At 39.3% G+C, this 13,201-nt stretch overlaps 1 protein-coding gene across 1 annotated transcript in view; it reads left to right on the top strand.

Moving 5' to 3' along the window:
* USH2A (usherin) overlaps positions 1–13,201 on the top strand; it is an 870,853-nt gene that overhangs the window by 758,053 nt on the left and 99,599 nt on the right. The window contains exon 62 of the mRNA XM_089312189.1: positions 6,994–7,348. Coding sequence (XP_089168315.1) covers positions 6,994–7,348 — 355 coding nt within the window. The remainder of the gene's footprint in view (positions 1–6,993; positions 7,349–13,201) is intronic.

Raw genomic sequence — 13,201 nt, 5'->3', positions numbered from 1 at the left:
CATGGCAGCTATAGAGAGAGGAAAAACAGGAAATATAATGCAGAAAGCCCGCTTCAATGAAAAATACTGTAAATTGAATTTGACAGCATTTGATGGCATTTGATTATTCTAGTCACAGCCAAACAATGATATAAAGAGTAATATGAAACAGAATGTGTTACTGCCTAGCAGACTCAAAAGCAATAAACCTTCCTCCAATGTGACACAATCACTTCACAATCATAATTGTAGCCTGTTTGATACCTCTGAGTACACCAGAAGGGCACTGACTGACATAGATACATTTTGTTTTTTATTTAAAGTGAAATGAAAATGGCGCACTGGGGCTCCAGATACAATCGTTATATTCACCTACATGGGCATGAATCACTTGGCAGTTACTTCAGCTGAAGTTTAAATGTGCTTAGACAACAACAATATCAAATTTTTCTTAGATAGCTGCAAAAAAAAAATCAGAAATTTGTAAGGCCGGAAATAGAATGGAGACACACAGTTCTTTTTCATCCTCAGCCTACACAGCCCTCTCATATAGTCACAGCCCCACGCCTGCAGTATTTCTAAGAAGGCTCTGGCATGTAATTTGTGCTTCATCATCTGCCTCCTCTGTCTTCCATCACCACCAAAGGAAATGCATTTAGCTCAAACCAAAGACAGGGATTGGCCTATGCAGATATTTTCATGAAAATGCAGGAAGCCAACTTGTCAAGCTCATTTTGAAAACGCTGGTCTCTCTTTTCTCACCCACCACCCAAATCATTTTCCCCTCCATCAGTCTCTTCTATTGTTTAAACATTGTCTTTTATAGCATCCTATTAAAAACTGTCTGTCCTAATAAAGAGAGATGCTCTTCAGGACTTCCAACACAAAACAAAATAACCTATTGAGGACAACCAGTGACTGGATTACTTTAGCTTGGTCTACCTGTTGTTTTAGACCGTGTTGTTGAGCATGTGTCAATCACAGGAAAGGGGATTTCCTAGACAGGTTTTTGATTATGAAGAACAATATCTAAGTTAGTGTTTTGCAACTTGTTTGTTGACAGGGCACAGGGCGGGCCATCTGAAGCATTTGCCACCTCCTCCCAGTGAGTTTGGTTGGCAGAAGGATTCTTCAGTATCCCTCCTTTCCCTTCACCTACCATCTTGCATATGCCAAAACTCTCTTCACTTCCATCTTCTAACTCCATTAAAGACGCTGTTTTAGGACTTTACATGTAACAAAAATGATATCCTAGCACTAGGAGCTCCTATTTTACTGGAGACAAAATTGTGTAGAGTTTATTGTTCTCATCAATTTTCTCCTTAAATAGGCAAAATGATTTGAACAATGGGTACTAAGAGACAAAAATATACACAAAAATGCTGTAAACACTGTAAAATAGGGGGAAAAATGAACACTCTCAGCATTCAGTAAGCGTTTTTAAAAATTTTTTATTAACTTCTTTTGACTTTATTTGAAAGACAGACAAAGATCTTCCATCTGCTGGTTCACCCACCAAATTGCTGCAACAGCCAGGGCTGGGCCAGGCTGCAGCTAAGAGCCTGGGACTCCATCTGCCATATGGGAGGCAGGAACTCAAGACCTTGAGCAATCACCACTGCCTCCCAGGGTTTGCATTATTAGGTAGCAGGAATCACCAGTGCAGCTGGTTCTAGAACCCAAGCACGCCAACATGGCATGAAATCAGTCCAAGTAGCATCAACTGCTGCTCCAATTGCCCACACCTTCAGTAAGATTTTAAAGAATACAATCTGAGGTGATTTTGAAGAATTTTGTATGGAAGGGCATTCAAGCAGGGATACAAAAATAATAATTTCATAAAATAGACAATTACACAGATGGAGTTAACAGAAAAAATGAACACTGAATCAAAGGCAAACAAATATTGGTGTAATTCAATTTGTGTTGTGTGAAAGACAGGTTAAGGTATAGATATTGAAATAGATGGTGGGGGACCGGCTCTGTGGCAGAGCAGGTCAACACCCTGGCCTGAAGCACTGGCAGCCCATATGTGCGCCGGTTCTAGTCCTGACTGCTCCACTTCCACTCCAGCTCTCTGCTATGGCCTGGGAAAGCATTAGAAGACGGCCCAAGTCCTCCTGGCTTCAGATTGGTGCAGCTCTGGCCGTTGCAGCTATCTGGGGGAGTGAACCAGCAGATGGAAGACCTCTCTTTCTGTCTCTACCTCTCTCTGTAACTCTGTCTTTCAGATAAATAAAATCTTAAAAAAAAAAAAAAAAAGAAATAGATGGTGGGTGGGTAGATAGGTAGACAGATAAGTAGACATACAGCCTTGTATGTACATATCCACTGAGGAAGATAAAAGGATCTATAAGGGCCTGGCCCCATTACCGATGGAGAAAGAGATGTAAGACAGGCTATACATACAAACAAAAAATGCAATAGAAGGTGAAAAATGGAAAATCAATTTCTCCCTCTTTCTCTTCCTCTTCCTCTCCCTCTCCCCCTCCCTCCCTTCCTCCCTCCCTCCCTCTCTCTCTCTTTCTCTCTCTCCCTCTCTTTCCCACCCCCATCGGCAGAGCCCATAATAGACCCAGCTGACAAAGTAAATGTGGATTTCAGAGTCCTATTTGCACTATCATAACAACCAAACTTCTCAGGTTGAGAGGTGAAAGACACTAGTTTAATAACAAAAAACTCTGAAAAAATCAGGTGTCAAGGAGACACTTAGATTCTTCTTGTCAACCAGTTAGTCACTGCCTCAGAAAATACTAAGATGGGATCTTTGCCTTCAATGAACTTATAGTATAGCCTTACAGATGGGAAAAAAGGACAATATATCACAATGCAGTGTAACAAGTGAATAAATAAAGAGCTTACAACTGTTTCAAAGATGACAAGGGGAAGACTTTCTAGAAAATGTGACTTGGGGTAAAGTTATAAAAGGTGAATTGGAGTGAGGTTAGAGGAAGGAAGAAAATAGGAAAAAGGATAGGGAGAGACATTGCAGAACAGAATTAAGAGATACCAGAAGCATGAAATATCATGGCATATAAAGGAACAATAGGCAAGCATTTGATTATAGCACTGGAAAACAAAATGGAAATATAAATCTCCAAAAGTGAGTCTTGAATGCTAAGCATAAGCCAGTTGCATGTCAAATCACTAAGGAGTTCTAAAAGGAGTTCTAAAGGGATTAAATGTTAAAGCTTTTTGAAGATCTTTGATGCCTCTTCCCCCAACACCAGAGCATCCACTCATGCCACAAAGCTTAATGGTTCCACTTTCTCAAAACATTCTACAAATTGGTCATGCTTCCATTCTTCTACCAGCAACCTCGTTCAGGATCTGCATTTGTTCTCAGTGGCTGCCTGTTCAATGTAGTCTTTATAGAACTGGCAGATGTGTCTTCAAAATCTCAACATTGGCCATCATTTCTATGATAACTTCACTTGTATTACACACTATATCTTATCAAGTGAATTTCATGTGAATTATTTGATTTAATTCTTACAAGAATTCTGGGAGGTTTGTTATACCCTTTGAGGTTAATAACTTCAATTTACAAAATGAACTGGAAACTGGAAGACAACACTCAAGGTTGTCCAAGGCCATTGAACTAAATGGCAGCCAGGATGTGCAACCTATTTTCTTTGATGACAGGTGTTTCTGGCTATTTATTTAAATTCAGAGTATTCTCAAACCCTTCATGGGATGAGGGGTAGCAGCTTCACAATCTTTTCTCTTAAAATTTATTTTATTTATTTGAAAGATAGAGTCACAGAGAGGCAGAAGCAGAGAGATAGAGAGAGGTTTTCCATCCACTGGTTCACTCCCTAGACAGCTGCGATAGCCAGAGCTGTGCCCATCCATAACCAGGAGCCACGAGCCTCCCATGTGGGTGCAGGGGTCCAAGGACTTGGTCCATCCTCCACAGCCTTCCCAGGACATAGCAGAGAGCTAGATTGGCTGTGGATCAGCTGGGACCTGAACCAGTGCCCATATGGGATGCTGGCACTGCAGGCAGTGGCTTCACCCACTATGCCACAGTGCTGGCCCCCAAAATCTTAAAATTGTTACAAAAAGTGCATTAGATTTGAGGATTTTGTTTTAATTGTTTTTGAAGATAAGTAGTAACAAATGGAGGGAGAAAGGGAGAGTCAGGAACACTTACATAAGTTGAGACAGCATTAAGTATCAGTGGCTTTTAAAATACAGAGTTCCTGGTTTTCATACTTATTTTTGTTTTCCTCTTAGTGTTAGGCAACATTAAATTAACTCCAGTTGGAAATATGCATTACTGAAGTATCTCCCAAATGAGCTGAAGCAAAGAATAACCATTTGGCTATTCTGAGAGAACTGAAAATGTGATTTCTCTAAACACAGAGTACTCAGGAGGAAATGCGTCCAGTTAAATGAACAGTTGAAGCCTAAATCTTAAATAGATTAGGAATAATTGTGTTCTACTCAACCATTTCTACTCAAAATGTATTCAGATACAACAGATTTGAATTTTTAGCCTTGCCAATGGAACATTTACTTCTCTGTTATATTAATTTATTAAGTATTCAATAGTGGTAAGATATACCTAACCAGGCTGCATCCTTTCAGCTTTGGTGGATAAACTTTAGGCTAACATAATACTTAATCTCCTAAACAGTGTTTTACCCATTCACATTTTCAGAAAAATGCCGGTTTTGTGAAAACCATGACTGACTACATCTCAATTTGAGAATACATGAGTTTAAATAAACATCAACTGAATTGTCATAGAAGGGTTGAAACCAAAGCAGAAAATGTTATTTTCCTCGTAGGATTTCATAGGTTTGTTTGCTGTATTATATTCCTAGTAAACACCTTTTAAAGAGTCACTGAGAGGAGTCCTTGGCTGTGAGCCCTGTGGCTCTCATTAGAATGGATCCCCCTCAATGACACACCTGGTACCTGATATGTGCCGCAAGCACAAAGGCCAAACCCTGCAAACCGACACTGAGTGTAGAATCTGGTCCATGCGAGGAGCAGCACTAATGAGATGGGTTGCCGAACCGTAATTGCAGGTCACTGAGAGGTATCTGTGAGGCCTCCACGGCCTCCCACAGGAAGCTTGTCATTGCTCATACTGAGGTCATAGTCATTTATCAACTTGAGAATCATCAAAAACACAAAGCCAGAGATTTTACATTCACTGCCTTTTTGTGAAAGGCGTTGTCGTTTCCCTTCTCTTAATAACCCTTTAGGATTTGCTGGAGCTGGATAATCTGATATGGCAGCATGTGAATTTTCCAGCATCTGAAGAGTATGTTAATTAAATGCTCCTAACAGACTGGAAAATATTGATTTTTCTCATCACTCTCTTCTCAACTGCAGAATGAGCTGAAGGAGGAGGGTCCTCCATCTCTTGGTTTCATCCTTCCCCAACCTAGATGACTACCCTGATAGGAACTCATCATTGTACAGATGAGACAAAAATGTACAGATGAAAACAAAAGTTGTAGAATTGTCAGAGTCATTCATTTGCAAACAATTATGGAACAACTGCTGAGCTCAGAAGCTGGGAATACAGAGATATTCTACCCACCAGTGCCACAGGAACTTCTCTCAGATTTGGATAGTAGTTTACTTCTAGATGAACAAAGAATGGTTCATGATAAAACACAGATATCGGGGGCCCTTCTAACCACCAACAATTCCGTTTCTATAACAGATCTTTAATGTTATATATGCAGTACCAAGAGAGTATACATGGGCCTTAATTTGATATTAACAAAATCTGAAGATGGGAACTAAGCAATTCCATTCCCAGGCAGTTCAAAGAACATCTTTAGCATTGTGTCAGGTTTGGAGGTGGTATCTAAATGGAATTTGATTTTGCCCTTTAGAAATCTCTAAGGAAAATTCCTATTATATATGTTATTTTAGTATGACTCTATTCCATTCAGCTGTGAGCTTCTTTATTTTCCTCTCTTGGCCCAGATTCTGATACAAGACCTGATGTCTAGTAAATGCTTACTAAAGGTTTGTTGGTATAAAACAACAGGTATAGGAAAAAAATTCCTGAATTTGAAGAGTTATGATTTTAGGAGAGAAGAGAAAATTCAAATGAGGAGGATGCCAGCAACATGTGGGAAGTCAATTTAGAACACTTTCTGATCATCCTAGAAGTAAATGCAAAATAGCATTATATTATGTCAAAGAGAATAAGAACTGTAGGCTTTTTGATCACTTCCTCATCTTCCAATATGCTAGCCTAGGCTTTCTCCATGGTGATTCTGCTGTCCCAACAGCAACACGAAGGCTAGCCTCAATGTGCAAACACTTTTCAAGTCTCTCCAGTCATCCCAGTTGCTGTTGTCCCATGAATGTCATATTGCCAAGTTCAAAATTAGTTTGAAAGCTTGCTAATTAGCATGGATACAGGCAGACTTAAACTGGAACCCTTACTGCAATCCATTTACTATAAAAGAGTATAGACTCACAATAAATAGCTTCTAATAATTATATATTATATGGTTCCAGTTGGGCAAAAAAATAAATCCCAATACAGTCACATGTGCATTGCACACACAGACCTAAACATATATACAAAAATTCAGAAAATACATAGAAATACATTAATAGTGCTTAATATATATTTTTATTTAAAAAATTTAAATAATGCTTGTTTCCTTGTATGCGTTTTGTTTTTTTAAGGAAAAAAATCTGAAAGGTAATACAACAAAATGTGATTTGGGTGATGTTTTCTTTTTAGATATATTACATTTCTTATGCACTTTCTTTTTTTCTGTGAAGCATATGCATTCTTATATAATTGATTAAATATATATATTTATTTACAATCAAGTATTTAAAAATAATATTGGATCAGGCTTCTGGTTTCTTCTTCCACCTGGTTTTATTCATCGTGACACCAAGGAGAATAGTTGAGAAGTTGGGTTTATTAACAAATTCTTCCAGAAAGCGCTTTCTCACTCCACCTACAAACCTGTTTTGAAGGGTGCGCTGTGACTGGTTGCCTGCCTGGTTTTCTTTCAGACGTCGTGCTGGCATTAAAGAAGAAAGTCTTTTGTTTGTGTGGTCAGAAGGAGCCCTGGAGGTGACGGATGCTTCAGATACCCTGAGACCTTTCACACTCTATGAATACCGGGTCAGTGCCCAGAACTCCAAGGGCACAGTACAGAGTCCGTGGTCATCAGTGCAGACTCTGGAAGCCCCACCACAAGATCTGCCAGCCCCGTGGGCCCAACCCACCAGTGCTCATTCAGTGCTGCTGAACTGGACAAAGCCAGAATCTCCCAATGGTGTTATCTCCAAGTACCGTGTAGTCTACCAAGAGAGACCAGATGACCCAACATTTCACAGCTCCACTATGCATGCTTTCACGGTGATGGTAAGTCCTTAGCAAAAAATTCGCCAAGATTCACGTTGTCTGGTTAATATGTAAAACTCATTTTCTTAACTGATGTCATTTTTCTTCACTTGGGGCTTAAATATATGAAAGTCTCTCACCTATGTAAAGAAGCAAAGTGGTCCTAGGGCTAAGATGCTCAACTGGGTATGAGGAACACTGGGGACTTGTTTGAGGACTACAATTATTTTGAATTACCTCTGGCATATAAGTGAATCTTTCTTTGACTCATTTCCATCCCATCTTTCCATATACATTCAATGGGAATAATTCAGTGTGTCCCTCTATACCTTATGAAGATGAGGTTCAGATAAAATAAGAATATTAATTTTCTACTTTCTCAAAGCATACATATACATATATATGTGTATATGTATGTGTGTGTGTCTAGTATTAAAGCCGCAAACACTATAAAAAGTCATACATTGGCCCGCTCTAATCCTTAAAATAACTTAGTTTGGTTTATCTGGTTTCTCCTGAGAGCTTTCTTCATGCCCAGTCTAGGCTGGTGTTCTATGGGAGAAACAGAAACATGATGGTCCTTGTCTCAGACAATGTTCTCTTTTATAATATTGCATAGATGAGAATTTCTCTCAAAGAAAAATAAGAAAAGTGGTGGTTTACAGCCTCAAAGATCTGCTATGTTGGGAGTTGCATGCCAAACTCCTCCTATTAGTCTTAGGCCACAGTAAAAAGGGAATAAGGTTCAGTAGCAAAAACATTAGACAAAACTTTAGGAGGTTGTTCTAGAAGATTGGTGGGAAGGCCTCAAATTTTGTGGTGTAAAGAATGAAATAGGCCGGCGCCGCAGCTCAATAGGCTAATCCCCTGCCTGTGGCGCCAGCACCCCGGGTTCTAGTCCCGGTCGGGGCGCCAGATTCTGTCCTGGTTGCTCCTCTTCCAGTCCAGCTCTCTGCTGTGGCCCGGGAGTGCAGTGGAGGACGGCGCAGGTGCTTGGGCCCTATACCCGCATGGGAGACCAGGAGAAGCACCTGGCTCCTGGCTTCAGATCAGCACGGTGCGCCAGCCGCAGTGGCCATTGGGGGAGTGAACCAACGGAAAAAGGAAGACCTTTCTCTCTGTCTCTCTCTCTCACTGTCCACTCTGCCTGTCAAAAAAAGAAACAAACAAACAAACAAACAAAGAATGAAATAAATACAATGGTGTTTTTAAAAGTTGGTAGATAAATATAAGTAAAAGATAACATGCAATTTCCATAAACTTTTTGAAGACCTCTTGTATGAGTTTCAAAATGTGAGAAATTATTAAATATGAAAAATTCTCATTAATAAGAAAAGGAATAGGCAGCATGATGCATTTTTTATAAAAAATCAATTATGTATGCTTCAAAAATCTAGGAAGTCTAATTTACATTAAGGTTATCTTACAGAGTATAACATTTGTCAGTATAGCTAAATAATACTGAGAAGATATATTTTAGTGAAATCTAGAAAAATCCTTTTAAATAAATAAAATACAATGTTTTATCACCCTCAGGTTTAATTTTTCTCATATGATTAAAAATAAGCAATACATGAATGAAAGGATAATATGAAATAAATCATTTTTTATTTATTTTGGAATTTTTACTTTGCTTTTGTTATAAATTACCTTTATATACCAGGATCTCTTGTGTTACTGCTTCTAGATCTTTTATTGTAAACATTAGAAGCTGTGTTCTCTGGTGTAGAAGATCTTTCTTAGTTGATGTACAGGAAAACTTGCTGATTCTTACCATTTCCTTGGAACTCATGTTAAAACTTTCGTCCTTAAAGGAAAATTTTTTTGTGAAAATGTAGAAACACCCTTGATAATAGCTTTCTGAATAAGACACCTTAATTTAAATATACTTTTATTGAAAGCACCAGAGTTGCAATGATTAAACCTCGGATCTATTAAAATATGGTTTCCAGGGGTATGAACCTAATCATTTAATCTCCCCAAACAGTTCTGTTGGAATTCCCTTGTGGAAGACCTTACAAGTCATCTCTTTATAGCTGGTTTTATTGTAAAACACAAGATTTAAAGTATCTGATGAGTCCATGAACTCTATCCTTTATTTAATCTGCTAGGCTCTGCTTTTATCACACTAAAAAGTTCCTAGAAGCAAGGTAACCCTACAGCCCAGTACTGAAAGAGTCACAGGGCCCTTTGTGTGGGGGCCTTCCCTGACAGTTTGCATTTTCAACCTAGTCCTGCCATACTCTTTCGTTTTTCTAAAGATCATTCCTTACAATGCTGAAGAAAATGGTCAGCACAACCAAGAACTAATTTTTCTTCTAAATCCTATTTCTCAACATGTATTTGAGGGTGCTTTGAAAAGTCTGTGGGAAATGGAGTTAAAAAATACATTTTGGTGAAACAGTTTTTAAATCCATGCTTGGTTTTTTATAATACACGTTTTCCATTAACTTTTTTAAAAAGATTTATTTTATTTATGTGAAAGACAGAGTTACAGAAAGAGGTAGAGACAGAGAGAAGATTTTCCATCTGTTGGTTCACTCCCCAGATGGCTGCAACGGCCAGAATTGCGTCTATCCAAAGCCAGGAGCCAGGAGCTTCCTCCAGGTCTCCCACATGGGTGCAGGGGCTCAAGCACCCAGGCCATCTTCCACTGCTTTCCCAGGCCATAGCAAAGAGCTAGATCGGAAGAGGAGCAGCCGAGACTAGAACTGGCGCTCAAATGGGATGCCGGCACTTCAGGCCAGGGCGTTAACCCGCTGCACCACAGCACCAGCCCCTTCCATTAACTCTTGAAGACCTCTCCTGTGTGTATCAGAAAAACTATTGTCTTTGAATTTTGAACCCTTCAAACATTCCCCGTGTAGAGACTGCGTGCAACCCTTCTGAAAGATGTCTAAGGAAAAAGATTCTCCTGCTTCTCCAGTATGCTACACTTCTCCTCAGGGAAGATTGTTCATTTTATCTGAGTCAAACCACTCCTTCTATCCTTTCCTGTTCGGAAGAGCATGACTTGTCTACTCTGGTGAAGTGGGCCCTCAGGGTGGAAAACACTCTATTGACAATTCAGTCAAACTTGGCAAATAGTCATTGAGTACTACATGCAATATGCCAATATTCAATACTATACTTAACTGAGCTGTTAAGTCTACTGCGAGACCAGGCCTTTCAGTAGAACAGAGGCTGTGGGGAAGATAAGAGTGCAGTCTGAGGCAAGGGCTATCCCTGCTGGGAATTTTGCATTTTGAAGCTTCTTGCTGCTGAGTTTTTGCTGCTCATGTTTCCATGACTCCTTTTTAAATATCTCTCTAAATATCTGCCTGGATCTACTTTCTATAACTCTAATTTCTACAATGGCTAAATGGCTTCACTATCTCCTTTTTTTCTGTGCCTTCTCTAGGAAATGTTTCATGCTTTTGTTCATTGATTATTCTGGCTGAAATTCTCAGAGCAAAGGAAATAGACTTTCAGTTATGGATGTGTGGGGTTCAGCCCCATGATTGCAGCATTGCGATTTAATCTTTAAGACTTGCAGGAGGTATTCTTAATATCCCGCACTTAGTCCCCTGTTTATTGGGATCTCATCTCTGCACAAGGGGCCACCAATAAATTGCCTATGATGTGGTGCCATCACAAGCTCCCCTCAGAGTTGTTTATAGACAGGTGGATGTTGCTGGGAGAGCCACATAAAACAGGTGCAGTGGAGGCATGAATCCTGCTGGTGGTGGCAGTGGATGGAGAACTGGCAGTGGGGGCCCTCCATGGGGGTGAGAAGCGTATGTGTTGGCAGGAGCAACAGCAGCAGCAGCAGAGGCAGCAGGTGACAAAAAATGGAAAGAGTGTGGGTTTTAATGCATCACTAGCTTCTCTCTCAACCTCTTGAAAAGTTATCTCCTTTGGGTCGAAGTAGGTCCTTCTAAGAAGAAGAGAGAGCCATCAAGATTCTTAGGGTCTCTTCAGACCAAAACCCTCCAGTAATGAAAATAGGCTTTAGTTAGAAGTCCTTAAACTCCCTTCCCAATTAGCTCTGTGATGAATTGTGCAGTGTCAGGAGAGAAGCTGTATTTAGCCTTGCTTGGCATGCAAGAGTTCCATGGTGGTATTTACAGGGAACACTCCTGGCGAGGCTGGCGATACTGCTACCACCATTCGGGTTTGTTTGCTTTTTCTCACTGGCACCTGCCATCGCACTGGCAGAAATAACTTGGGATTTAAAGGCAAAGGTGGCTTACCTGTTAGTCTGTGTTCTGAATATATCCTTGCTTACCCCACACTGTTATAAAACATCAAGCCCAGATCATACGTTTGCCCCATGCCCTGAAAGACTGATGGTACTTCATCCTGTGTGTAGAATCAAGCATAAGGTGCTGAGGAGTAAGCAAATTATATGGGTCACTAAAAGTTGGCTTCTAATCTGGAAATAAAATCCAGAACAACAAACTCTAGTTTCTAGATTCTAGTTGCCAGATTCCCTTTCAAATGTCAAGGAAGAGATATTCAAAATTTCCTCATGTGATTGTATCCAATCCCTTTCTACTAAGTAGATAAATAGCAATATACATATTATATATATATGACATACTTCAAAATTGGCATGTTATGGAGAGTTCGTGAGTAAATTGATGAATTTATTTTGAATCCCATCTTCATTTTGGCTTGTTATAGCATAAGATATTACTGCTCTTTACATAAGCTCTTAACTTAGTTGTAGTTCTTAAAAAGCAATGGGTTCTCAGCCTTCCCTTCGCAGACCCATTTGTTAGGCAACAGAAATGCCCTAGGTGATATGGTTCTCCACAAGTTCTCCTTTCATCACTGTCTTTGTAATGTGAAAAAATGGTAACAAATACAATTACCATATTCTTTGTATCAGTGCTAAAAGCTAAGATTTTCATCTGTTATAACTGTGTCATTCTTTGTGTTATATAAAAATATAAAGCATGGATAGGTAGATGACACACAAAGCAATGAATTCTTGTTAGTGAAACTCATTTTTTTATTATAACAATGTATTTGGTTTGACATTCACTTTTCATCTGCTAGCCTTAAATAATCTTGATTCCTTTTTCTAATAATACCCTACCAGTCTTGAATACATCTTGGAGATCCACTTTGTGCTCTATATCATTGGGCACAAAAGCTGTGTAAGTCTTTTTGAATTCCATTGAACTACTTTGTTGAAAGAGCTTTATTTTTCTTCAGCTATTTTATTCCAAAAAGCTCCATCCCTTGCTCACCAACCAACAAAATCTAAGGCAGGTCCCATAAGTAATTTTCCAATCACTTTGAGTTCAAGAACCAACTCAATGCTGGTAATCAAGACTATTTCAGGTATATTTTTTAAGTCCAATCTAAATCAAAGTCTGGTTTGTGTTTAGAGAAATATAGTGGGAAGAAAGAGAAATTCATTTTTCTTCTTCTTCAGTTTCCTCTAACTGATTTTCCCAAATCATGGCAAAGAAAGGAGAAAATTAGACAAAAAGGAAAGAGCTTTGTTCAATAATTTAGTTCTAATCCATGTATCATTGTTTTCTGTGGTGCAAGTGCCTCATGGGCTTTTCTTTGTGTATTATATTAACATCAAAAATCCCATGCTTCACAGCAGACAATAAACTCTATGGGTGATTCAGTATATGCCTATCCATTGCTGCCCTAGGGGTCTACCCCATAATCCTTCTTATTTCTGGGGTCCCCTCTTCTAGACAAGCAGTTTGTCTCAAGTCCTACCCCACTGACAAAAACCCATTTCTTTCTTAGAATTCACAAGGCCTGCAGAAGACGTATGTATCAATCAGAAAAACAATAACTTGTTCAGTTGTATCTTCTCTTCATGACTTACCATGCTGAGTGAGACTCAGCCATTCTCCCAACTTC

This window comes from Oryctolagus cuniculus, chromosome 13 (genome assembly GCF_051225735.1).
Source record: "Oryctolagus cuniculus isolate XC-2025 breed Fujian yellow rabbit chromosome 13, ASM5122573v1, whole genome shotgun sequence".
NCBI classification, from domain to species: domain Eukaryota; kingdom Metazoa; phylum Chordata; class Mammalia; order Lagomorpha; family Leporidae; genus Oryctolagus; species Oryctolagus cuniculus.
Note: the sequence above shows the minus strand (reverse complement) of the source record. Positions and strands in the feature narration are given on the sequence as shown.